The 23,990-nt window shown below is 42.7% G+C and overlaps 11 protein-coding genes across 11 annotated transcripts; 5 read left to right on the forward strand and 6 right to left on the reverse strand.

Annotated features, from left to right (window-relative positions):
* Nucleotides 1–55: 55 nt before the first annotated feature.
* On the reverse strand, nucleotides 56–1,632 carry IL334_007398 (uncharacterized protein; the record flags this gene model as incomplete). Its single annotated transcript, XM_062939088.1, has 4 exons — nucleotides 56–184; nucleotides 251–307; nucleotides 414–1,124; nucleotides 1,261–1,632. The coding sequence occupies 4 exons, from the start codon at nucleotides 1,630–1,632 to the stop codon at nucleotides 56–58; spliced, it is 1,269 nt and encodes a 422-aa protein (XP_062795139.1).
* A 493-nt stretch (nucleotides 1,633–2,125) lies between these two features.
* IL334_007399 (ribosomal protein L11) lies at nucleotides 2,126–2,752 on the forward strand (the record flags this gene model as incomplete). The annotated part of the gene is made up of 3 exons (XM_062939089.1): nucleotides 2,126–2,155; nucleotides 2,269–2,366; nucleotides 2,440–2,752. 3 exons carry the CDS (start codon nucleotides 2,126–2,128, stop codon nucleotides 2,750–2,752), a joined length of 441 nt encoding a protein of 146 aa, XP_062795140.1.
* Nucleotides 2,753–3,396: 644 nt separating this feature from the next.
* IL334_007400 (uncharacterized protein) lies at nucleotides 3,397–4,652 on the reverse strand (the record flags this gene model as incomplete). The annotated part of the gene is made up of 4 exons (XM_062939090.1): nucleotides 3,397–3,481; nucleotides 3,532–3,733; nucleotides 3,862–4,010; nucleotides 4,189–4,652. The coding sequence occupies 4 exons, from the start codon at nucleotides 4,650–4,652 to the stop codon at nucleotides 3,397–3,399; spliced, it is 900 nt and encodes a 299-aa protein (XP_062795141.1).
* Nucleotides 4,653–5,556: 904 nt separating this feature from the next.
* IL334_007401 (40S ribosomal protein S0) lies at nucleotides 5,557–6,737 on the reverse strand (the record flags this gene model as incomplete). The annotated part of the gene is made up of 3 exons (XM_062939091.1): nucleotides 5,557–5,633; nucleotides 5,693–6,355; nucleotides 6,599–6,737. 3 exons carry the CDS (start codon nucleotides 6,735–6,737, stop codon nucleotides 5,557–5,559), a joined length of 879 nt encoding a protein of 292 aa, XP_062795142.1.
* Nucleotides 6,738–8,819: 2,082 nt separating this feature from the next.
* On the forward strand, nucleotides 8,820–11,645 carry IL334_007402 (uncharacterized protein; the record flags this gene model as incomplete). Its single annotated transcript, XM_062939092.1, has 4 exons — nucleotides 8,820–10,903; nucleotides 11,001–11,090; nucleotides 11,170–11,285; nucleotides 11,362–11,645. The coding sequence occupies 4 exons, from the start codon at nucleotides 8,820–8,822 to the stop codon at nucleotides 11,643–11,645; spliced, it is 2,574 nt and encodes an 857-aa protein (XP_062795143.1).
* Nucleotides 11,646–12,597: 952 nt separating this feature from the next.
* Nucleotides 12,598–13,632, reverse strand: IL334_007403 (ubiquitin-like protein ATG12; the record flags this gene model as incomplete). The annotated part of the gene is made up of 5 exons (XM_062939093.1): nucleotides 12,598–12,619; nucleotides 12,727–12,827; nucleotides 12,912–13,048; nucleotides 13,295–13,378; nucleotides 13,593–13,632. 5 exons carry the CDS (start codon nucleotides 13,630–13,632, stop codon nucleotides 12,598–12,600), a joined length of 384 nt encoding a protein of 127 aa, XP_062795144.1.
* Nucleotides 13,633–13,853: 221 nt separating this feature from the next.
* IL334_007404 (uncharacterized protein) lies at nucleotides 13,854–15,218 on the forward strand (the record flags this gene model as incomplete). Its single annotated transcript, XM_062939094.1, has 2 exons — nucleotides 13,854–14,192; nucleotides 14,298–15,218. The coding sequence occupies 2 exons, from the start codon at nucleotides 13,854–13,856 to the stop codon at nucleotides 15,216–15,218; spliced, it is 1,260 nt and encodes a 419-aa protein (XP_062795145.1).
* A 117-nt stretch (nucleotides 15,219–15,335) lies between these two features.
* On the reverse strand, nucleotides 15,336–18,996 carry IL334_007405 (uncharacterized protein; the record flags this gene model as incomplete). The annotated part of the gene is made up of 13 exons (XM_062939095.1): nucleotides 15,336–15,389; nucleotides 15,449–15,698; nucleotides 15,797–15,886; nucleotides 15,954–16,448; nucleotides 16,537–16,625; nucleotides 16,689–16,784; nucleotides 16,843–17,327; nucleotides 17,423–17,539; nucleotides 17,595–17,752; nucleotides 17,808–18,292; nucleotides 18,360–18,477; nucleotides 18,541–18,627; nucleotides 18,686–18,996. 13 exons carry the CDS (start codon nucleotides 18,994–18,996, stop codon nucleotides 15,336–15,338), a joined length of 2,835 nt encoding a protein of 944 aa, XP_062795146.1.
* A 293-nt stretch (nucleotides 18,997–19,289) lies between these two features.
* Nucleotides 19,290–20,742, forward strand: IL334_007406 (uncharacterized protein; the record flags this gene model as incomplete). The annotated part of the gene is made up of 4 exons (XM_062939096.1): nucleotides 19,290–19,508; nucleotides 19,572–19,979; nucleotides 20,043–20,135; nucleotides 20,200–20,742. The coding sequence occupies 4 exons, from the start codon at nucleotides 19,290–19,292 to the stop codon at nucleotides 20,740–20,742; spliced, it is 1,263 nt and encodes a 420-aa protein (XP_062795147.1).
* A 145-nt stretch (nucleotides 20,743–20,887) lies between these two features.
* IL334_007407 (uncharacterized protein) lies at nucleotides 20,888–21,805 on the reverse strand (the record flags this gene model as incomplete). The annotated part of the gene is made up of 4 exons (XM_062939097.1): nucleotides 20,888–21,061; nucleotides 21,131–21,343; nucleotides 21,425–21,576; nucleotides 21,652–21,805. 4 exons carry the CDS (start codon nucleotides 21,803–21,805, stop codon nucleotides 20,888–20,890), a joined length of 693 nt encoding a protein of 230 aa, XP_062795148.1.
* Nucleotides 21,806–22,286: 481 nt separating this feature from the next.
* Nucleotides 22,287–23,642, forward strand: IL334_007408 (uncharacterized protein; the record flags this gene model as incomplete). The annotated part of the gene is made up of 2 exons (XM_062939098.1): nucleotides 22,287–22,359; nucleotides 22,474–23,642. The coding sequence occupies 2 exons, from the start codon at nucleotides 22,287–22,289 to the stop codon at nucleotides 23,640–23,642; spliced, it is 1,242 nt and encodes a 413-aa protein (XP_062795149.1).
* Between the last annotated feature and the right edge of the window lie 348 nt (nucleotides 23,643–23,990).

Raw genomic sequence — 23,990 nt, forward strand, 5'->3', positions numbered from 1 at the left:
CATCGACATCTTACTTCTTCTTATCCCTAATGAGATCCACGTCCCCAATCAACAATCATTGCCCATAAACATTTTCCAAGTTCTTCTTCCTGCTTCCTGTAATCGTACCTATTAACAGATTTATGACAGTTTCTTGAGGTAAGAACTGTCCTATGACCCTTCTATACGATTTGTAAACCGGGAACTGAATATGTGGTTAAGTAGTGCTCGCTATAACAGCAAGAAAGAAAATGAGAGCGGTTCAACTCACTTTGCGACTTGTTATCCACTCGGTCAAGAATGTACTTGAACAAAACAGTATACTCAACTAAATATAATCATTTCAGTGTCAGCTTTTGGGTTGCTCGATTCGTTAAGCACGTTCCCACATCCTCACTCGCCGCGATCCGCATGTATCAATCAGGGACACTCACAGCGAAACATGGACCCCAGACCATACCATCACCCCAAGATCTCCTTGTTACACCACTGGATTGAGCTCCGGCAATAACGAACAGAGCTTGTGTAACCCAAAATAACTGTTCAGCAGCGAAATTTGGATGCCTAGAATATCTCCAAGGTCCATTGATAGGGAATCCTGGATAATGCGATTTCGGATACGGTGTAGCTTTTGGCCAACCTTTCTTAGTCGACTGTGTATTCAATGGTGAATTTTCGGTTGAGTTCGAATCAGGATGGATTAATTGATCTGAAAGAAGTTGATCGATTAATTGATGTTTTGAAGATTGATATTTATACATTTTCCTATCGACTATGAATTCCGTTATTAGACACCCGATAGCCAGTATGGTAATAACTAAATCTGATATATTCAATATAACCGTTTGTTCAGGAGCTGAATTCCTGTATTTGTTAGGTAAGTAAGATGATATTGATCCGAAAGAAATACCGATTGATCCAGTAGAAGCGAGTTCAGAAGGTGGGAGTGAAGATACTGCGTACACTGGAAAACTCAAACATAGTAATAGTAGAGGTTGGGCGATGGCAATGACGAATATGTGTATTAGAGAGAATACGGGTTTGGGGACAAGTTTTCGGAATACTGTGTATCGATAATCTTCTGATTTGAGATCGTAAAAATCACGTTTTAACGCGTGCGAGAGTAATCTCAAAGACCAGAGAATCTGAGAGGCAGTCATTCATCATCCGTCTATTTGGTGCATTGTGAGAGGAAGTGAGAGAGAAGTGTAGAGCTATAGAGACTAATGAGAGAAGCAGGAGTGAAAGGAAAGAAGGAAGTGTAAAGATAACAATACTCACTTGTAATCCAAACATAAGTATGACTCTAGGTAGGTTATGTCCATAAACCACTCCGTCGACGTTGTGTGATATCCAGAATAATATCAAACCAGTACAGAAAGGTGTATAAAAAGGCCACAATCTATCTACCCAAGATACGTTGCCGCTTATCAAACCTAATACGTAGATGATGGGTATAGATATTGCAGTGAATATGATAGGAGTATGTAATGGATGAGTTGTAGATGCAGATAAGAACGTGGTCGGACTAGGCGATGGGTGGGTCGTCAAGTGTAATAAGAGGGAAGGGAAAAGTGATAAGACGGGTGTGGGGAGTAAAGGGATATAAGGAAGGAGGGGTCGAATGAGTGATATGATTATTTTGGATGACATCGTGGTGTGTCGCGTTGAGGTTGAGAATCAGACTGGCAGTGTCCTGGTGTCAAGACGACCAGTACTTGCGGGGTCTATGACTACGTACGATGAAGAATACCAATACGTTCAAGTGTATGATAGTCGATCATCATCATCATCTTCTTCATCATCATCATCTTTGAATGAGAGGATGATCGTCGCGAGTGGAGGGGGAGACAAAACTTTAATTCAGTAAACCATTTAAAGATTTCGAACGAATTGTTGCAGCTGAAGGAACTGGATTACAATCAACGTTTGTTGAGGTTATATGATACTATATCAACGTCGTCAACAACACGTATAATCCCCAGATCAGATCAAGCGCTGAGAGATACGATACCAGTGATAACGAAACGACCGATCAGAAGTAGACTTAACAAGGCCAACCTCTGAAGCTCGAGGAAGAAGCGACACTATCATTTCATCTATCCATCCACCCATCTCATTATCATTCTCATAAGATATTCCCACCATGTCCAAGGCAGTGACATCACAACTGGTAGTAAGTGTCCTATCTACCGTCAGCACTATCTCCCGGAGGCTGCGCCGAGAAGAGAGAGAGAGAGAGAGCTATGAACAACGCTGATCATCTGTACTGCTGTGCTGCGATTATAGAAAATAGTGGTACCGGCTGGCAAAGCTACACCTACACCGCCCGTGGGTCCTGCGTTAGGTGCCAGAGGAGTCAAAGCCATGGATTTCTGTAAAGAATTGTTAGTACTTGGTTTCTATATCTTCCAATCCATTTGGCGATCTACTAATTAATTATATGTGATATATATGTAGTAACGCACGGACAGCAACGTTTACACCTTTATTACCCATACCAACGTTAATAACGATTAATCCCGATCGAACATTCTCTTTCCAAACTCGTACACCACCCGTATCATGGTTGATCAAGAAAACTTTAGGATTGAATAAAGGTTCAGGAGAAGCAATGACTAAATCTACTGGAACGAAATTATCACTGAAGCACGTTTACGAAATTGCCAAAGTGAAATGTCAAGATGAAGATTTGAAAGGATTGGGTGAAGAAAGGATAGCTAGAGGCGTATTGGGTACTGCAAGGAGTTTAGGTGTGGAAGTTGTACCATAGTCTCTTATGGTGGTTTGATGCATGATACCATATTACAAACCGAAAACGAAAGCATGGGTGATGGGGGTTTCGTGAGAGTTCATGGAGTGGTGGGGATATGGGGGATATGGGAAAGAAAATTGACGTGATTGAGTAACATGTTCGTATCTTAGCTACGGGCTCTTCGATTCTGGCGTATTTGAGTGATCTCGCGACTACGCAGACGAAGAGAGAAGAAATGAGACTTCGTGTTGATGACATTATTGACTCAATTCACTAGCAAGCGCTTAGAGGGAGAAGATGTCGACAGGTAATTCAGCTTGACAGTGGAGAGGTCTCATTACTGACGGTACCATGCAAAGCGATCGATGTTCACTATAACTCATCGACCTGAAAGCTATAGGATCACCTTAAACCTTTTGTCGCTCTCGCTCAGAAACAAAGCTCAAACTATTGCAAATGTAGATATACTACACGACAATTGAAAGATCGAAAGTCAAGTACCGTCTGCCACTTCAGTGGGGAATTGTAGCGGTCCATCATTCAATGATCTCGTCTACATTTCACATTCATTCATTCGATTCGGTATCATTCATTCGATTGTACAAGATATGTCGACAGAAAAAACAAACATATATTTCTGCTTTTATAGATTTCCTTCTCAGTCACATACTGTTTTTATCTCTTCCCTCAATACAGATATTTCTTTTTCCATTTCCATTCTTTTCAGATTCTCGACCAGGTACCAATCTGTCATTCCCCAGCCCCCAAGTTCTAGTTTGGGACTTGGGTTAACTTACTTGCTACCGAAGTTGAAAGCCTTTGCGGATTCTCTTGCTTTCTCTTCTTCTTCTTCTTTGGTCAATTTCTTGCCTCTTGCAGGTACACCTAAACCTTTATAAACAGCGGGTCTAGCTTCGATGGTGTCGATCCATTTCTTCACGTTTGGGAAAGGGGTGATATCTACTCCTGCCCATGCGTATGATCGTACCCAAGGAAAAACTGTATGACGATATGTAGACGATCAGCACGAGTACGAGTACGATTGCTTAAGTGAGAGGTGAGGAGGTGAAGAGTGACACTGCCGAGATGGGATTGGAACGAAGATGAAGATGAAGAGAGTTACTCACCGTTGATATCTGCAATGGTGAATTTCCCACCGACGAGATAACCTTTACTTTCAGGATCCTTCAATCGGTCTTCCAAGACTGAATAAAGTCGTGCAGTCTCTTCTTGATACCTCTTGATTCCGTATGGGATTTTCTCAGGTGCGTATCGGCTGTGTCACATCGAAATGTCAGCGCAAGTTAATATGTGTGATTAACATGAGGAGCGGATGAAATGATCGAGGATCAGATTAATAGGACTGTGAGGAATCGTGAGATCGAACAGGTAGCCCTCCCGCAACCTGTGGTATAAGACTTGTATACCGAATTGGAGATGAAAGAATAACTCACAAGAAATGATTAGCTTGACCTTGCATAGGTCCTACACCACCATGAGCGAAGAAGATCCAACTCAAGATATCGGATCTCAAAATTGGATCATCAAAAGTGAATTTATTTTCTTCGTCATATCGTTCAGTTAACCAAAGTAAGATACTCGCTGATTCCCAGACGTTATGACTTTGTCCATTGATCGGATTTTGCACGTTATCATCTACGAGGGCGGGTATCCTACCGTTCGGGTTGATAGATAAGAATTCAGGTTTTTTCTGATCCGTTTCAGAGAATCTTATGGGAATAAAATCGTATACCAGTTCTTTCGAATCGGGATATGCAGCATGTAATTCTTCTAATAGGATACTTGGTTTATATCCATTAGGTGTTCCAGCGGTATATAGATGTAATTTCGGTTTTAAGTCAGAAGACGAAAATGATTCTGGTCTTTCAGCGGGTTGTAGTGATGACGAAGATGACATCTTGGGCAATAACGATTCAGTGACCGTACTTGTTAAAGAAAAGTTACGATGAAGTGTTGAGTTGGATCTGAGGAGATAACGTGTCGAGTGGATACAAAATGATCGGGTGATGATCATTGACTAACTACTGGTGGTTATGTATCTGAGTTGAAGAGAAAGAGACACAACGTGAGAGCAAAGACCAGTTCTCTCTTTATGTACTATCAAACGCTTACTACAGTAGCAGTCTCACAATAGGATTGTGAATGCGTATGCGAATTGTGATTTGTAAGAATGTTCCCCATAACGACTGAAGAATGAATTGGATATGTCATCATATCTCACCATCATGAGAGATCCGGAATATCCGGGGAAAGGACGGGAAATCGGTCTGGTCCGAACTCCTCTATTAACTCATTCATTGAACATTCCAACTAAGTGACGCATGGTGATCATCGCATCCAAATACCGAACGGGCAAGAAAATGCAAAGTATGCACAGCGGGAGATGCTATGATACGCTAGAAGACAAGAAGAAAATCAGGCAAGACCCACGATTGTCTAATCCATTCTCGACTTCTTCGACTTCTACTAGTATAGCACAGCGCACACGAAATGTTACTGTTTGACGTGTTATCATTGTATGATATGCCGGAAGCGTTGACGTTTCGAACAATGGAGTGATTGAATTATAAACACAACACCAATACCGCATTGTGCCTGCAAATCCAGATAGCATGTATTGTAATAGCATTATTCATATCACATATATTAAAAAAAAGTTCCACAAACCCAAAAAAATGCAAGCAGTGATTGATATATACCTAAACAAAAGTTCAAATTAATGATTTCGTAAGATAAAACCCCCGCTAATCACTTTTAGTAAGGATGTGACACTTCTTCTCCCATATTGACGATGACATTGTTTACCAACCACCGGCGGCGTCTTGAGCGGGCTCAGCGGTCCAGTCACCTGAGGTAGGTTCAGCGGACCAGTCAAGAGCTACATGATGACCATTCGTCAGTATTCAACCGTGCATTATTTTGTACGCGAGTACTCACCTTGGTCGGTGGGTTGAGCGGCAAGGACGGCATCGGCGGCGTTTCCAGCGTCCCATTCAGCGGAGACACCAGCGGCGGCAGAGGTAGCGGCGGCATCGGCATCACCACCCTCAGCAGCGGCGGCGGCGGCTGCCTTTTCGGCTGCTTCTCGTTCAATCTCCTCAGGGTCTCTGTAGAAGAATAAATCGGGAAGGACATCCCATCCTGAGGGACCGGTGGGACCTCGGGCGACTTGTCCCTTCAATCGAAGGACTTCTCGACAGAGGAGGTACCAGAGGAGACCGACAGAGTGTCGGGATTTGTTGTTACCGGGAATAGCAATGTCAACGAATTTAAGAGAAGCGTCGGTGTCACAGAAAGCGATGACGGGGATGTTGACGTAAGCGGCCTCTCGGATGGCTTGGTGGTCAACTCTGGGGTCAGTGACGATGATGACTCGGGGTTCTTTGAAAGATCGGGTGATGTAATTGGTGAAAGAACCAGGGGTGAATCGACCGGCGATGGCTTGAGCACCGGTGAAAGAAGCGTATTTGAGCACAGCTCGGTGACCGTAAGGTCGAGCGGAGATCACACAGATGTCGTTGGGGTTGTCAATGGTAGCGAGGACTCGAGCGGCAAGCACGAGTTTCTCCCAAGTTTTACCTACGTTGAGGACGTTGATACCTACGAAAAGTAAAAGAGAGGTTAGTATTTGTGGTAATGGCATTCTTCCTTCCAAATGCAATTCTCGAATTTGCAATTTCCTTTTTCTGGCAGCCCCTCCTCACCCATCACTCTCGCATGATGACATTCCTATGGGATCTACGTCACTCTCGCTCCTGATACTGCAACCATTTGCCCCGTTCCCTTCACCTAGAAATACTTCCATTCCCCATCCTTTCTGTCAAACGAGAATGTTGAACCCACCATCAGCTCGTCTTTTCCAGACATAAGGTTCCATGGTTCTGTCACAGTTCTTGGTACCGAGGTGAGCTTGGGCAGCAAGGAGGAGTTGGACATCCTCTTCGGTAGCTTGTAAAGCCTTGGGGAGTTTATCGGCGGACATTTTGGACTGATATGATTTGATTTGGTTTTGAGTGTTCAAAAGGTCAAAAGTCGTTTTTTCTGTTTCTTTTAAAGGGGCTTGCGTATGTAAGGGTTATGTTCAACGATATGAAATCAATTGAAGAACCTAAAGTGAATGATCTACTGCAAACCTAAGTAGAACAATTTTGTTATGATGGGCTGTAAAAGGAATAAAGAATGACATGAAGACGAGTTGAAATGATGTGCACCATCCCTCCTGTCAGAGGAATATGGGATTTTTGGGATAAAAAATGGGAATGGTAATAAACCCTGAATGTCGGCGTTAAGATATTTTCCATTTTCCCATTTCATGAGCTCATCGGATGCAAAAGTGCCACTTCTAGCTCACCCTTTATATTGCCGAGATCAATCCCGGTCTATGGGCTTTGGTTTTTGGTAACACGCGGAGGAATTCAAAGATATTTTGTAATTACCTTTGATACCTGTTTTGTTTTGTAATGGGGATTTTGTATTGCCGTATATTACCTCTTTTATGCTAAATACCTCACCCGATGTTGAGCACTGATCCCAGTTCATAGTGGTTGAGACATGTGACTGTTATTGATTCCCCTCATATAACACTTTGCACCTCACCATCACCAAGGGGGATTCAGGGTCTGTTCAGAGTCATTATCGTTATGATCATATTATCCCATCCCATACTCGCCACTCACTCTGATCATATCTTCACTTTCCGATACTAATTCAACTCAACCCATCAATAACGAATATCACATCACTGCATCACTGACCGAACACAGCGAATACAGACAGAAAATAAGCCCCGAGCGATACCTGGTGGGCAGCGTAAATAAACTAGACAGTAGGAAAGAGGAAAAGAGCAGTCCGGATACCGCCGGTAAAGTGAGTATTTGAGTTAATTAGAGCTCGAATCAACCCGATAGCTGTTCAACAATGGTATACCTCGCATGCTTCGTTATTGACAATCGTAACTTCTGCTTTAGATCGATCAAAGTGCGGTCTCGTCGTAGAAAGCGTAAGAAAAGAAACTAATAAATACTCACTACTCAATCGGCCAAAAAGGAGAAAGAAAAAAAGGATACTCGTTCAACTTCTACCATAGATTAATATCGACGGTTCTTCCAAAACTCAATACACGATATCTTTACATCTATCTACTATCTGATCAAAATACTCAAGATGTCCTCCGTTACCAACTCACCACTCATTTCTGTTACACTGACATCTCGAGCTATATGCTGAGTTATACCCCACATTACACCAAATCAGGTCTTTCAATAACTTTTCTTTTGCCACTCGACTATATCGGAACCGGACAATAAACCAGGATACATCAACGATTTCATATCTGTTTTCGATACTCTTTCTCAAGGAGTCAAAAGTCATAGTAGTCAGTGGTTCGTCAAATGGTCAAACGGAATACCAACATTATTATCATAATTCACCAGCACAAGAAATCGTCCTTTTGGGTTTTTAAGAATTTATAGTAGAAAATCATATCATCTCACACACAAGAAGGCTGGATAAATTTGGTCAAAACGAATAACCATCAATACCATTGTTATTCGTCACAAATCAACATTATCACAAGAACCGGATTTTCCTTTCTCCACCAACAGGTCTTTCACGTTCGCAGTATACCTCCTTTCACTCGACAAGATACCACGTAACAAACCTTTCTAATTCGCGACGCATCAATAAACCTCACCCGGCCAATATCCTTTCAGCACCACCACCCTCCACTCAATAGCCGACAGAGGTTCATTATCACTACCCGAAAGAAGTGAAAGGAGGTTCATTTCATATCTGCGACCAACGGTTGATATATATAATCTCTATATCACTATCGCAAAAGGTCCAAGAATATTGCCACTCGGGCTCCACATCATCACATTTTTGTCAATTTGACTAAACGTACTCAAACTGTGTACCTTCTTTAGGTAACATCATCAAGGCGCGAAGAAAACGGAGGCTATTTCCCTTGTTCACGACCAATCATAGCCATTGATCGCCACCGCACTTCTTCGCCACCCTCCCCCACATCCTATTTCGACCCTTCTTTTCAACATAGATCAACATCATGTCTAGGGCAGCGACTTCCACCCCTCCGCCTCAAACTTATTTTCCTCAGCGAAATACTACCCCCACTATGAGGCACGCGTCTGCTCCCAATGTCTCTGCTGCCCATTTCGCCAGCCGTGGTTATCAGCATCAACAAAGCAAGAGAAGGGTGAAGAATCTCCCTTCCGCCAGCTCGGGCAGTAACACAAATATTCCACTAAAGAAACCGAGTCAAGCGCTGGATAATGGCGAAGGTTTGGGATTATCGTTCGAAGACTTGAGTGCCACTTCGATGGATTTTGAGCAACCGCCACCAGGACCATCAAGACAAAACTCAGTCGCTTCATATTCGTCTGCTTCGTCGGTAGACAGTTTTCAAACCTCGCATTCACAAATCTATACTGGCGATTCTTCCTTCTATCGGCAAAATGGCTCGGACACAGGTCGTTCCACTCCCGCTTCTGGATCGCTATCGAGCTCCTTATCTCAAGCTCCTACGCAATTGTTGACCCCTGCTTCTTCTCAAGCTTCTTTCCCTTTTGCCCCTTCAGATTCAAGTGAGAATTACGCTCAATCGATTTCTCCGAACGGTCAACTTGCTGCTCCACGAGCATCATGGGTCGGGAAAATGGCCATGGCCGTTGTCAACACGGGCATGAGCATCGGAATACCGTTTGGGCAACATACAAGAAAGGATGCGCTTCAGTCCCCTTCAAAGTCCGCCCTTCCCGCTCAATCGCCACCCCTCCAAACTGTTGGTCCCCCGCCGCCTATGTATGCTGCTGCCTGTCCATCGCAGGAGGTTTCCAAACCGACGATGGAGGAACTGCAAGCGCTTTCTCCTGAAGCGCAACTAGCCAGAAAAAGGGAATGGGCGGAAGCCGAAAATCGCAAATACAACGAATGTGCGAGATTATGCTCTCAGTGGCCTCAGAGCGGTTATAATATGTCGAAACACGGTCCTAACGGTTCAACATGTTTCTACCAACCTCAGTCTTTCGCTAACCCGCAACACGTCGTCGGTATCATGCAACGACAAGCTGAATTGGAACGTTTTCTCGCCATGAATGCGATGTTGTTTTTCGCTTGTCGACGAGGAGGTCATCGTGATTCGAGTTCGGACGATGACACTGATCCCTCTTCTGTCGAATCTTATCAATCATCACAGCCCTCCCCGACAACGTCGATGTCCTTCTCCACGGATGATGTTCTGGCGAAGCAGGAGGCTGACATCAAAGCTGCTATGGCTTCTCCCCTACTTTCATTCGCAAATCTCTCCGGCAATGCTCCCACTGTTCCGTCCATGCAACTTTCACCTAATGCCGTTAAAGCTGCGAGAAGTCTCTCTGACTTGAGTAGTTCAGCGGGTTCTTTGGGATGGTCAAAAGATGAATCTGCCATGGATGTCGATCAGAGTGACTCCGGTTCTCTTCTTGCTTCTACAGATCTGTCTGACTCGGGAATGTTGGGAAGTTCCGCTAGGGCTCAATCTTGCGGGGCCAAGAGACCTTCAAGCTCTGACTCATTCGAAGAAGAGAAGCGAAGGAAAGTGGATGAAGCTATGGTGGTCGAAGAAGCTGTCGAGACCGGTGTCATTGCTCCTCCAGCTCCAACCGCACGCCTTCCACCTACAAGCAGAATGTCATCATCTGTCCCCGATTTGAACAAAGCTAGAGCCGCCCAAGGTCCTCAGGCTGTATTTGGAGTTGTGGTAAAAACATCTGATACTCATCCGATTATCATTTCACCTTTTTTCCCTGCGGATTTATTGCCAATCGTATCGAAACATATTGTGATGCCTCCTCCGACTGGACCTTTCTCTCAGACTCCCCTCCTCTTAGGCTCGAACATCGACGTGCCATCCCTTCTTCTTTCTCATGTGCCCTCCGCGCCGAACTCGGTGAATATCCCTAGCTCAGGTTCAAAGTTTTTTGGATACCCAAAACAATCTGAACCCAGAGCTGTGGGCAATCTGTTATTGAGCAGTTGTCCAGGTAAACGACTTCGGCTCGATGGTCCAAGCAGAGGTAGAGGTCCTGTCTGTAGGGACATAGCCACCGATCTGAGAAGAATCAAATCTGAAGGCGTGGGATGTCTTGTTTGGTAAGTGATCATTCATGATATCGTCGAATCATAGGGATTATCGCTGACGTATTGAACTTTCTTTCTCATTTTCATTGTGTATGATGCATATAAATAGCTGTCTGGATGATACTGAGCTTGCTCTGCTCGGTGTTCCATGGGAAACATACCGTGAAGTTGCACTTGAAACTGGCTTGGACGTGATCCGGTGTGTTTGACATTTTCGCTTTTTCTTCTGAGATACAATTTACTTACACTTTTCTCCTCTGCTTGTTTTCATTTTTCAGTGTGCCAATGCCTGATGGTTTCACGCCCGTTAACATGGCTTTATTTGATTCACAAATCACTTTGATTACTACTAAATATTCTTTACAAGGCATTAACGTTTTGGTGCATTGTCGAGGTCAGTTTGAATACTCATAGCGGGTGTCGTTTCTTCGTTCGTTAGAACCTACGTATTAACGGATTTGTCTCTTTAGGTGGGGTTGGTAGAGCGGGATTAACGGCATGTTCGTGGGCTATAAAAATGGGTTTCGTTCAACCTCATCCTTCCCTATTATTGGTTGAATCAGCAAGTAAACGACAATTCCCAAATGGTGGATTACCAGCTGAACTGGAGCATCAAATCGTTATGAGTATAGTAGAAAGAGTTATAGCTATGATCAGATCCAGAAGAGGTTTGAAAGCCATTGAAAGTTTTGAACAAGTTCAATTCTTGGCTAAATACGTTGGGTGGTTGAGAGAACAAGTCAGACGGGGTTAAATTCGTTCTGACCCCCAGAAAAGACATATCGACTAAAGAATAAACAACCAAAGTCAAAGAAGGGGAATGGAAAGCAATATAGACTAATATAAAAATGACACTACAACTATCGGATATCAAGTACAAAACAAACGATAGTCCATCCACTCAAAACCAAACTGAAACCAATCCGCATCCGATCAAAATCCGACTCGATCATATCACATCAACGACCGACTCATATCAATTCATATCAAAGTCATATCATGAAATTCAAAAAAGTAGTCACTAGACTCACATTTCCGACATACAAACGAATTAGCATCTACATACTTCATAGCATCTATAACAAATCTTATCGATATCATCCGTATCATCCTCAACAATCAAAACTCATTTTCATCATCTCATACAGCCAAGTATTCATTTGTATCCTAAAACCCGTTGTTCCTCGTTTAGTTGTCATTGTCATTATTGAGTAGTTGTAAGTGTTTTCATGATTTAGTGGAAGTACATGAAGTAGAACACATCAAGAGGTAAAAAGGACAAGAGAGCATATCGTAGAAGCATGAAAAAGAGAAGCGATGAGAGTGTGAGTCAAGATTTCAGTATTTTTTGTCCATCAAAGTATTCTTTCTTTTGGAAATATTGGGGGGGAAATGTATAGTAGTAATATCAGTAGTAAAAAATACCAAAACAGTAAAACGGTCAAATAAATGCATATGCTTGCATCAATATGAGAGGTTTAATCGTCTTGCCGCAAATCCATTTGTTTGAGCGAGACAAAGGACGAGAGGTTAGAGTAATCTCGGAGTAGTATATACTGGAAAGTTCTATCTCTTCACATGATCAGCAAGATATGCTTCAGGCTCTGATGACATTGGTCGTTAAAATGTCGTTACATCCCAAAAAGACAAAATACGAATTACAATGTACAAATACACCACTTCGTTATCATTATCATATCAAGGTGCTATGCCCATGCTTGAGTATTACTATTGATCGAACGATAGACAGACAGTCAGTCAGTCAGTCGATCAGTCTATCAAAGAGATCAAGGGAAATGATATATCAACGATGATAGTAGGTAGTAGTGACATACCTATAATTGACTATCAGATGACCTTCTGTACCGAAGCATTTAAACAGGTTGCCGACTGTGTCATCTGGTGCAGGTGCGAAAGCGGCGTTGATATATGTGAACTATAAACAGTGGTATCCGGTGGTTAGCAAAATAGCGATCATCAATGAGAAATCATCACTATTTGCATACATATTGCAACTCACTAATGGCTCATCTTTCTTCATACCTAATTGCTGTCTCAAAAAAGAAATGACAGCTTGAAATTTATGTCCCGCGGTAGCTTTGAACACGTTATTTTTCATTATTGGAGCTGATCCAATCCCCTTGAATCTTACGACCACTGCAGATTCGCATTGTGCGAATGAGTGAGTGAATGAGTGAATGAGTGAATGAGTGAATGAGTGATTGAGGGAGGGAGGGAGGGAGGGAGGGAGGGGTAAAGATCATCATAGAGGTTTGTTGTACATTCCATCAGCTCACTTGTCAATCGCAATATCATTCAAACAATTGACATTTGACGTTTGACATTTGACGGTTGACGTTTGACGGTCAGAGTGAATTTACACATGGCATGTCCTTGACTCACCCTTAGTAGGATCTTTCTTCTTATAATGCTCTAGAGCTTCCAAAGCTGTAACTTGGTTCAATTGTGTACTCGCCAACATCGTTTCTGTAAATTTCGGAGGAAACGAGGACAGGTCAGATATTAGTTTTTTTACTGATCGTCACTTGAACATGATGCGTAGTTGGATAGGCAGAAAAGGGACAAGGGATGAAGAGGAGGAATTGCGAAAGGGAGTGAGAGACTCAAAGTAAAGTTCGAGCGAAAAGCCTGAAACGAAGTAACGTGTGTGCTTCAATGAGAGAATGAGAGATGCACATACCTGCTGAAGGCTGCATTGTTGGTGATATGATATCTGACATGTTTCGTTGATATCGTTAATGATTGGTTGTTGGGATATGGGGTATATAAGAGAGAGAAGGTTGTTTACAATTTCACGCAGACTGGGTCGGGTGTTTGGAGATGTCATTATAACCGGCAACAACCAACAAATCATCTTGAAGATCTTCTTGCATATGATAAAACCCAATCCCCTAATTATTTAACTCAACGTACCACTACATCCTATTGAGATCTGAACAAGATGCCAGACGATCAATCAAGTGGGTCTTCCAATGCTGACCCGACGAATAACCCATTATTCGGTGCTCCCCCACCTTCATCAGGAACATCCCCTTCCCCTTCCCCACCTGAACCTCAGCCTCAGCCTGCTGCACCCATCACACCTGATTCTATCCTATCATCCTCATCATCGAGTACTGTTCCACTGACGGCAACTACCAACCCGCTATTCGGTGCTTCACCCCCTCAAGACGTATACGCTCACACAGGAGGAAATACGAATACGAGTTCGAATACGAATGTCACCTCGCAATATCAACGAAACCCAAGGGAAATTCATGTATATCAACCTCCTAGAAATGTAAGTGTCCATGTTCAATTTTCGTCTAATCTTATCGTTTGGACCTCAGCTATGGTATATCGTATTTCGCGTGAGACTGTATTCTGACATGTTTGACTTTTGTAGGGACCACACAATTTCTCTTATAATAATAGTTCATCATCATCATCAACATCATCGTTCAAAACACTTATGTTTATAAGAAGAATAACATATGTCCTTTCTATGTTCTTGGGAATATCAGCTACTCTATCTGCCCTATGTTCAGTGTTCTTACTACCATTATTACACTCGAGTTTTTCAGCTAGAAAGGCGATCGTGGATCAACAACTCACAAGAGTGAATTCACTCGTGAATGGTTTAAAGAAATTACGTGGATCAAAATTATATCCTAATTCTAATTCTGATTCCCTTCCAACCAAATCTCATTCCGGATCAGAGGAATCAGACTATGGTGAAGACAGCAACAATAACAATAACAGAGCGGATCAAAAATCATCATTATCATCATCGAGGAAAGAAGAAATATCTACCAAAGAATCTCAAGCCAGTTTGAAAGAAATCACTTCTTCTTCCTCATCATCTTCAACTTCTTCTCAGACTGATCACCATGAACACCCAGAGGTCCCACTCCCATTTCAGTCGATTAGTCCAATACTATCCCTCCAAACATTATCCGCTGGACTTAAATCACTTTCATCAGCGCTAGATTCAACTTCTACCACTCGAACATCGCTCATATCGACTCTTGAATCGTATACCTCTTCCATCCATCGTCAGCTATTCGTCTCTCGTCCGGCGGGTGGCTTTGGTGGCTATTCAGTAGGGATGGGTAGTCTTTCTCAACATTTAGGTAAAAATGGCGAATCAAATGGCGTAGATGGACTGGGCGGTGTCAAAGGCGAAGAATGGGATAGTGTAAGGAAAGAAGTAAGAGCTATTAAAGGTGTTTTATTAAACAGAAGACAATTCGCTCAACCACAACCACAAACACAATCGCAACCACAATCGCATTCCCACATGCAGTCAAGTCAAATAGCTGATTAACAAAAGAATACGATATGGTTGTGTTGTCATGCATATGATATGTATAATGCCAAGATACCTGATACAAACTACTTAAGACCTACAAAGATCACAAGCACAGATTTACATAGATCAACTTTATTCTCCTTCGTCTTCCTCCGCCTCTTCATCATTAGCTAGACTGTCCATGAGCTTGAAACAACATTAGTCATCGTAAATTTTGTAACGTTAGACAAATGAAGTATACTCACCATCATAGCAAACTCATCCTCTTCCGTGCCCTCCCCTTCTGTACCTTCCGTTCCAGCAATACTTTGCGCATCAATTTCGTTTTCTGGCTCTTCTGCGGATATTCTTTGATCTTGCTCTTGACTTTCAGGTTTGGCCTTACCCTTGGCAAATACTTTGTATTCGAATCGATTTTGTTCCGGTACTAGGTCACTTTCTGCTGGAGCTTCTAGTAAGAGTGGTTTTCGCCTTTTAGGTGCTGGATCGTCTGGACTGTATGTAGATTCCTTGATTAGCTCAGCCCCATTTCCCATGTACCTCTTACTTTTGGGGACAGGAGATAAATACATCGTATCGCCAAGCAAACTCACTGCGTCGGCGAAGGGTCCTTAAAAACCTCCAAGGGTAAACTCTCCTCATCCGCATACCTCACTCGTTTCTTGCTTGGTGTGGAGGGAACACTGATTGTCATCAAAATAGACTTCAGCTTGAAGACTGGACGGACTTTTTGAAGCACAGCTAACTCACCTATCGATGGACCTTATACTACCTCTCTCAGAAGCTTCATCATCATCTTCAGCCATGAATGCTTCCCATTCAGCATCTGCACCTTCGTCCCAACCTGTTCCGACATTTTGATCATCATCCATATCTTCATGTTCATCCGCATTCCCACCTTCTTCCCCATCACCGGTGTTCTTCTCTTCATTGACATCGTTTTCATCTTCACCATCAGAAGTCCCTTCGTTGACTGTGCCAATCTGCGACGAGGTTGAGGTAGAAGACATGGATGGTATGTCTTCATCGAGCTTTTTGGCAAGGTATCTATCTTCTCTTTGACGATGCCATAAAGCGACACTATCCCAGAACCAATTCGCCCATACTATTTTCACGTCAGGTAACTTTGATGCTCTGTAGGTCTTTTCGGTGTTCAATATAGCAGTCACACAATGTGTTATGCGAGGGTGAAGAGATAACGAACAAAGTGCACCAAACGTTTCGGCCATTTGCCATATTTCGGTACTGCAAGATCAGAAACGAAAGGTTCAGCAAATGACCCTTGTGACTGTGCAATGGAGAACAATCAGGCGAGTGTACGATCGATACTGACTTCTCAGGATTTACAGATTGGGGAATAAGTCCCGAAAAAACAAGGTTACATCCTTCCAGGACCTTTGACTTGAGTTCAGGAATAATGAACTGAGTATAATTTGAAGCTGATTAGCTTTATAGATGCCTTATGAATGGGTTCTGGCGACCTACTTCGACATCGCAGCTCATAGGCAAGGATTTCTCGGGACTCCAATCTTCCAAAGAATCGTATGCTCTGTAGAATCTATTATGCACTTCACGTAAGATCTGATCATAAAGATATCAGTCAATGGAGCTTGTTCACCGTTGGTCTACAATCACTCACGTTGGAAACTCGAATGAGCTCATAATCGTTGGGATTTAGTATTGGCTTTCTCTGTTTAGGTGGAGTTGTAGATTGAGTAGGAATTGAAACATGTGATTGAGGGCCGTTTTCCTCTCTCATGGCATAGTTCAGTTCCGTCGATGTTTCCTTTATTGTTTCGTCTGTCGATCCATTTTCTTCCTTTGCTGACCCTTTCGAGCCGTCTGTCAGATCAGTATCATGCTCCAATTGTTCTTGCATTTTCGCTAAAGGCCTACTCTCGCTAAGATCATCCAGCAACTTCGCCTTCAGCAGGAGTCCGTCTTCAACCGAAGGTACATCGCCCTCTGGCGTGGCAGGTGGAGGGGTGGATTCAGTTGATGAGGAGGACGTTGTTGATGGTGACGGAGCTTGAGAAGACCCTGCTGTGGGCGAAGGTGGTGGAGTTGATTTGTTTTTGGGAAGGAAAGAGGAGTTGATATCGCCTATCCCCACAAAGAAGTCATCTAAGGCCGACAGATGTCAGCGATTCTGGCCATCGTACAGGAAAACACAAAGCTATGTAGGCGTGATTTGAGTATTGTTGGATGAATGCGCTCACAAGGTACGACCTTGACTAGATTTGGACAATCTGCCCACACATCTGATCTATCATCAATGACCACTACCATAGAAGTATCTGTCGGGAATAGTCTTTTGAGATTTTTCGAACTGAAACCTGCGGAATCCTGTCAGCCAAGCTTATTACATGTTCTTGTTGACATTCAGCTTACTTCCACTCTCATCCCTACTTAATATCCTTCCACCGAAGATCCTACCATCTGGATCAATAACATTACAAATCGCATCTGCGTAAGATCTTGTTCCCATTGTGTACACGTGCATTTCATACAATTCGGACATTTCATCGAGAAACTTCTGTAATCCAGGTCTGAACATATCCGTAAGCTCCTTCGAACAGAAAGAATCAGAATGACTTAGCTTACCTTGGTTTAGTGAAATACCATCTACCTTGCATTTCGATCCATTTCTGGCCTGGTCTCCTACGTGGTTTGGTATATCCAGGAGGAAGATCATCTGCAATTTGAAATTTCGCTACATCTTTCAAGGCCACTGCATTTGGATTCTTCTCTTTCGATCTCCTAGGGGGTGATATCTTGGGCAAAGCAAGATTAGCTATGTGAGGTGATGTAGGTGGTGTTGTCGATTCTGTGGGACGCATATTCGGTGCGTCTGATCCTGCTGCAGTCGTGGGGGACAAAGGTGGCGTAGTTGATCTGGTCTCAGATTGCGAAGGTGATGAAGATTCCACATTGTTATAACTTTGATCAAATTCAATTTCCTCCATCCATTCAGCTACAGTTGGATCAACAGTGGTATGTATGATAGTTTGATCTAAATCAACTATCAAAGATAATCTTCTGGTCGATAACAGAGCGTCTCTAGTTAGATTATCTAACCTTTCGGCTTCCTGTGGATGGGGGCAGCAGACATCAGCTGCGTCTCATATATCTGAGGGCCAAGCAAAGCGAGTTTACATTCTTTGAAACTGTCACTCCCATGGAATCGTGAGTCACTTCGAATCCACCTGGATGTCTTGATGGTCCAGCTTGATTTGATATACTAGCCGGAGCGGGAATAGAGAGATAGTCGTCTCTAGGTAGGGCAGAAGGCATGGTCAGCTAGATATTACGAGAGTCATAAGACAAGTTCGCTCACTCGGTCAAATCAGCACCGCAGATTCCACACATTCCATGTAGCTGAACCGGATGTGAACAAGGTTGGAAAACATTCAATAGTGGTTGACTAATCTAGACTGGTCAGCTAAGAATATGAACATTTCACCAGACGTAAGGCAGCGTACCCAGCTTGTCTTCTTTCGGCTATCGTCCCTACTGCGGCCCAGTTTTCCCATTTTACAACTTCACCTTCTATCAAACAGTCCCAAGTTCCAGATCGATCGTTGCCTTCAACTTCTCCTCTGCTAGTATCTGCTCTCCTACCTGTCTTTTCCCGTTTGGCGATAGCGTCCCTCTGTTCCTTAGACAGGAATGAGTACTCGAGGAGTGGAGATCCTCGCTTGACTTGCGTGCCGTTGGATACCAGTAGTCGTGTGATCGTTATCGGGTAGGGAAGAGTTGGAGGAAGAGATAATTGTGTCGGTGGATCAGACATTTGAGGTATTGTCTCTCAGGGAGGGTCGATGATATGATGTGTCCTATACACTGTTGTTGTCCAGTTGTTCCAGCTATTCAATGATGATGTATGAATCGCAAGCAAGTGACCTCGGGAGATGTGGTTTTCAATAACAAATGATGATCAAAATATTCCCACGTCATCACTTTTCGATTGCACCATCTTCCGTTGTTTACATTTGAATGAAAAACAAGAGATGCAACTACAGGAATAGTTCACTTCTTCATTACTCATATCATATAGTCGAGTCATGAGAATAGCATCATGTCAATATGACCATCGATGGATACTCAGAGCTGCCGAACCTTGGCAGTCCATCTTTCACCCCTCTGCTATTACGATATGTGAGCTCACACCTTGGCTCACGAGGATGGTCGATCAACCCTTCGCTTTTCTCGATACTGCTACTTGCTCTGATCGTACGGAGAGGTGGAATTGTCATCGATGTCACGAAAATGGATATAGTCAATGTAGAAAGGATGATAACAGCTGTGAGACTTCTGTTATCCTTGGCTACCGTTGGGTTTTGTTAAGCTTATTTCTCTGTTGATTAGATGGTCAAATCGATATTTGGTTTACACGTTCACTATTTGTCAATTCATGAAGATCTCGAACCGGAAGAGCTGGTGGACATGCTGATGCATCCACCTATCACTCATTTGTCATCGCTGCCTGATACTCCAGGTGACACTCCCCCTCCTCCTAATGCGTATAAATGGCGTGAAGAGCAGATTGAAAGACCTGAAGTCTTGATTATCACCGGACTGGAGAAAGCCAGCAGTCCAGTAAGGGTAAAGTTAGGTGATATCATGGTCAAGAAGAAGATTGATATCCCCTCAGACTCTCAAAAAGATGTTTCGCTGGCAGAAGTGGACCATGTGAACATGACTAAATCAGAGAAGAAATTCGATCCTTTGGTAATATGGATAAGAGAAGAGGGGGAAGAGATACCTTCTTTCTTGGTAAGTCGACGATCCAAAATTGAATCCGCGTATATGGAATATGGATTGACTTGCAATGTACAGATCGATCAATTCATGCTTGGTATCACATTAGAACCGGAAAACAACGGATTGCCTCCTTCTGATATCGATGGAAGTGGTATTATCCCATTTGACGTGAGTTATCTCATATTATCTGTCAATAGGCATACAGTGTCGATGTTTCTCAATATCGAAATAGTATATCAATACTCTCACATCTCTCCTTCCATATGTTCACATTCATCCACCCCTTCAAGTCCACATCTCCAATCTTCTTTCAGCAATTTCATCGCATCCTTCTTTGAAGTCGGTTATAACAGGAAAAGCCACACGATCATTTCCTGAATACATCAAAGCGCATCGACTTTTATCTGGATCATTCGAAATTCCGTCTTCATTTCAGGTGGTATCTTCGATATCCGATGAAGATCGATTAAAAGATACCAAGGGACTAGGAGGTGGTGTAGGTGGAGTTGACACTTGGGCATCATTAGCAGGTGAACAACCTTCTTTATCAACTTTAAGTTCAGATCACGATATAGAAGATCCATTCGCAACTCCTAACAACGTTGAAGGAATTTGGAGAGTGTTCATGAAACATAGATGCAGGAAAAGACATGAAACGGAAGAAGTCATGTGGTTGATAAAAGGTTCCGCTACTGAGAATAAGATGCCCAAAAGGAAGAATGGGAAAGGTAGAGGTGTTGATAAAATCTTAGATGAGATTATAAGAACAGTTTAGTTTTTAAATCCCCGCCATTCACCCTCGTAGCGATTGATGTACGACTAATGATGGCCTGCTTTGACAAAACGTTGTATGAGAGATTTGTATTGTACAACGCATAAAAACCCAAATTGCATAATGTGTATACACATGTACCGAATGATCATACAAGCCAACCTTTGCATTCAGCTGCTTTATCTCCTTTTCCTCCAGCCTCAGGCCACTGTACTATGAATTTATCGACAAATGGTCTGACCAGTTTCCCACTCAATGACAGCGATTTTACCCTAGCGAGCGATTCAACATATATTATCTTGGTGTGTGAAAGTCCAAGGATCTGCAGCATTTTGCTATTAGGTTAGACTGGATATGCTATTGAATTTAATTGAGTGGAGAGGTAACTCACTCTTCTTATCCAAGATACCAATACCAATACGACGCAAGTTCCAGGTCCATTGATCAGTAACACATCTGCAAAAGGTCTACCAGGGTTTTGCAGCAAAGGGAATAGGAACATAATCCATAAAGATGCGAAAAGTGTTTTTGATGCTGAAATCATGGTGGACGATAACGGTTCCGCAACTTTCCTTGCTCGGGGTAATGGAAGAAGGTTGTATGACTATCAATGTTGTTCCGAATATCAGCTTTTCCACCATTATTAAGATGTATTGTATGTTTAGGTAGGGACCGATCTACATACAGACTCATTGATTATGGTTCCTTTCCCGCTTTCGAGGTTTGATATCGATCTCAATGACATCTCGTCGCCGTGACAATATATGTACGTTCTAGGTTGATAACGTTCGAAGGGTAAAGTCGAAACTAGTGATCGCATTTCACTCGTATGACCCCCTGCATACCGGCGAGATGATATCAGCCATTGCCACTATACCCTATCAAAATCAACGGAATCATCTCGATGCTCACCTGATCCTAAGAATACAGCTATCGAACATGTCGAATTTGGATTTTGTTTGACTGAACGATGACCAGACTTACTCCTGGATGGCAGAATGGTATATATTCTCAGGGCAAGAAAGATGACCGATGTGGCTATACCACAGAAGATGGTGACGAGCATCGTATTCCCAACGATGCCTGTACCATCACCCAGTGATATTGTGATACTACATATACTAGTGCTACTCGCCATCACTTTGACGTTGCTCGCTGTCCAAACTTCGTAAAATCCGAAACGTGGAAATGCGACCTGATGACATCATCATAATTTCATCCTCCACTTGGACTCTGTTGTTGATTGATTCGAGTAGAAGATGTCTTCTCTGAACACGACGAATGTATCATTGTATCATCCCTTATCGACCAGCCTCACAGCAGGAAGCGCCTCATTCGCTGCTATCACCATTGTCCGCCGTCGATCAGAGAGACAAATAAACGGAATAGAAGCTCACCCCAGTTCATCCCGCTCATCTAGATAAAAAAGGCTTCGCATTTGTCTTAGTCGAGCAACTAGCTCATTGGTCTGGCAGGCTCTCGGATTTCATATCGTATTCAAGCTGGATTCGAATCGGGTGGTGAAATACAGACGATAGTATAGAACAATGGCTGTGATACTTCGAAGTAACACGGATCTGGTCTATTTACCTGATCATGGATTTGTAGGGGAAGAAGGGGGTGAGTGATGAGGTGCTCTCTGACTGAGAACTCTGCTTCTGTCTGCTAACATGTGCGCAACGTCCTTGTGTCATGATAGGACGTCTTTCGCTGACCTATGGTTACTACTAATAGCTCTTCGAATATTACCTCAGATAACAAGACAAATTCACCGAATTGATATCTCACATAATTTGTTAGGATCGGCAGGTACATTCACACTATTCAAAGGATTATCAACAGTTCGACTAAGACACTCATCACCTGAGCTGGGATTAGGATTATGGGGATTGAGAGAAGTCAATTTAGGAATGAATGGATTGGATGATTCATCATTCGATTGCGTATTGGCTTATGCTAAGAAAGACGTCTGTTTGAACCGAGTTTTAGTTCAAGGAAACGAAATCACTTTGAAGAATAATGTTGAAAGTATAATAAACTCACTGAATTCAAGTCATATTTCATCATTGAGTTTGGTTAATAACATCTCAATAGATCCGGATGGGTTAATCAAATTTGTTGAAACACTACAATCAAATTCATTGAAACAACTTAACATATCAGCTTGTAATTTACCTTCTTCAATCTCTGAATCGATTTCCAACTACTTGAAATCGAGTAGATCAAGGAACTTGGAATCATTAGAACTGAATGGTAATCAATTAGGTAGAGAAGGTATAATTCACATTATAGATACTGTGGAAGAAAGTAATTATTCGATTCAACAATTGGGTTTATTGGCAAATCATATACATTCTTCACGGATTATGACTATGGATCAAGATGATATTGAGATGGATGGGACGATAAGTGAACAGCATAGATTGAAGATGAAAGTTGATGAAGAAAGGATAATGGAATATCAAGTACATCGTAGATTACCTATACTATTAGAAAGGAATAGAATCTTGACTAAACGAATACGTCAAGCCGCATTGAGAACTCTAGTTCCCGCCCGAATACTTTTGAACGCTTCCAGACCCTCAAATGAACAGGTGGCCCGTACGGTCATGGGCGAAATATCGGGTGGATCAACTGTCTTCGTTGGATTCCCATTGTTGGATTTACCTGAAGAAGTCATACAGTTGATAGTGAGACATACGTCGGACGATCCTTGGGCATTCAGTGAATCGCAGTGGACAAGAATGAGGAAAGAAGCTACGGACAAAGAAGGCTTGAAGAATATCATCAAGTTGAGAATGGAGAGGTCAAGAGGTAAAAGTAGAGAAGAGGAAAGGGAAATAAGGAGGAAGATGAAGGAGGAATGGCTGACTAGGGGAAAGTGGGACAGGTGGGAACAATAGATTTCTAGACTTGGCTGGAAGTCATTAAGGTATTCTGAAGTAATAGCAAAGCATACAGCTTCAGCTTTGTGACAATAAATGTTCATCACAGCTTGGCGGATACGTCCAGAGATAACCGACGCAATGCCGCATTGCAAGGGAATGTTGTATTCAATTGTAGCAGGTGTCATTCATATAGATAGATGCATATCTTTGCTTATCCGTAAATGCAAATTGCACTCTGTAAGGAAGACTTTCGAAATACTACAAACGACAGCTATCGAGCCACATTTGACGATGGGAATAAAACGTATTGAATAGAACGCGTAGAGCCAGGGGGACTTTGGCACGGAGGTGAAACTGTAGCTA

This window comes from Kwoniella shivajii, chromosome 10 (assembly GCF_035658355.1).
Source record: "Kwoniella shivajii chromosome 10, complete sequence".
NCBI lineage: Eukaryota > Fungi > Basidiomycota > Tremellomycetes > Tremellales > Cryptococcaceae > Kwoniella > Kwoniella shivajii.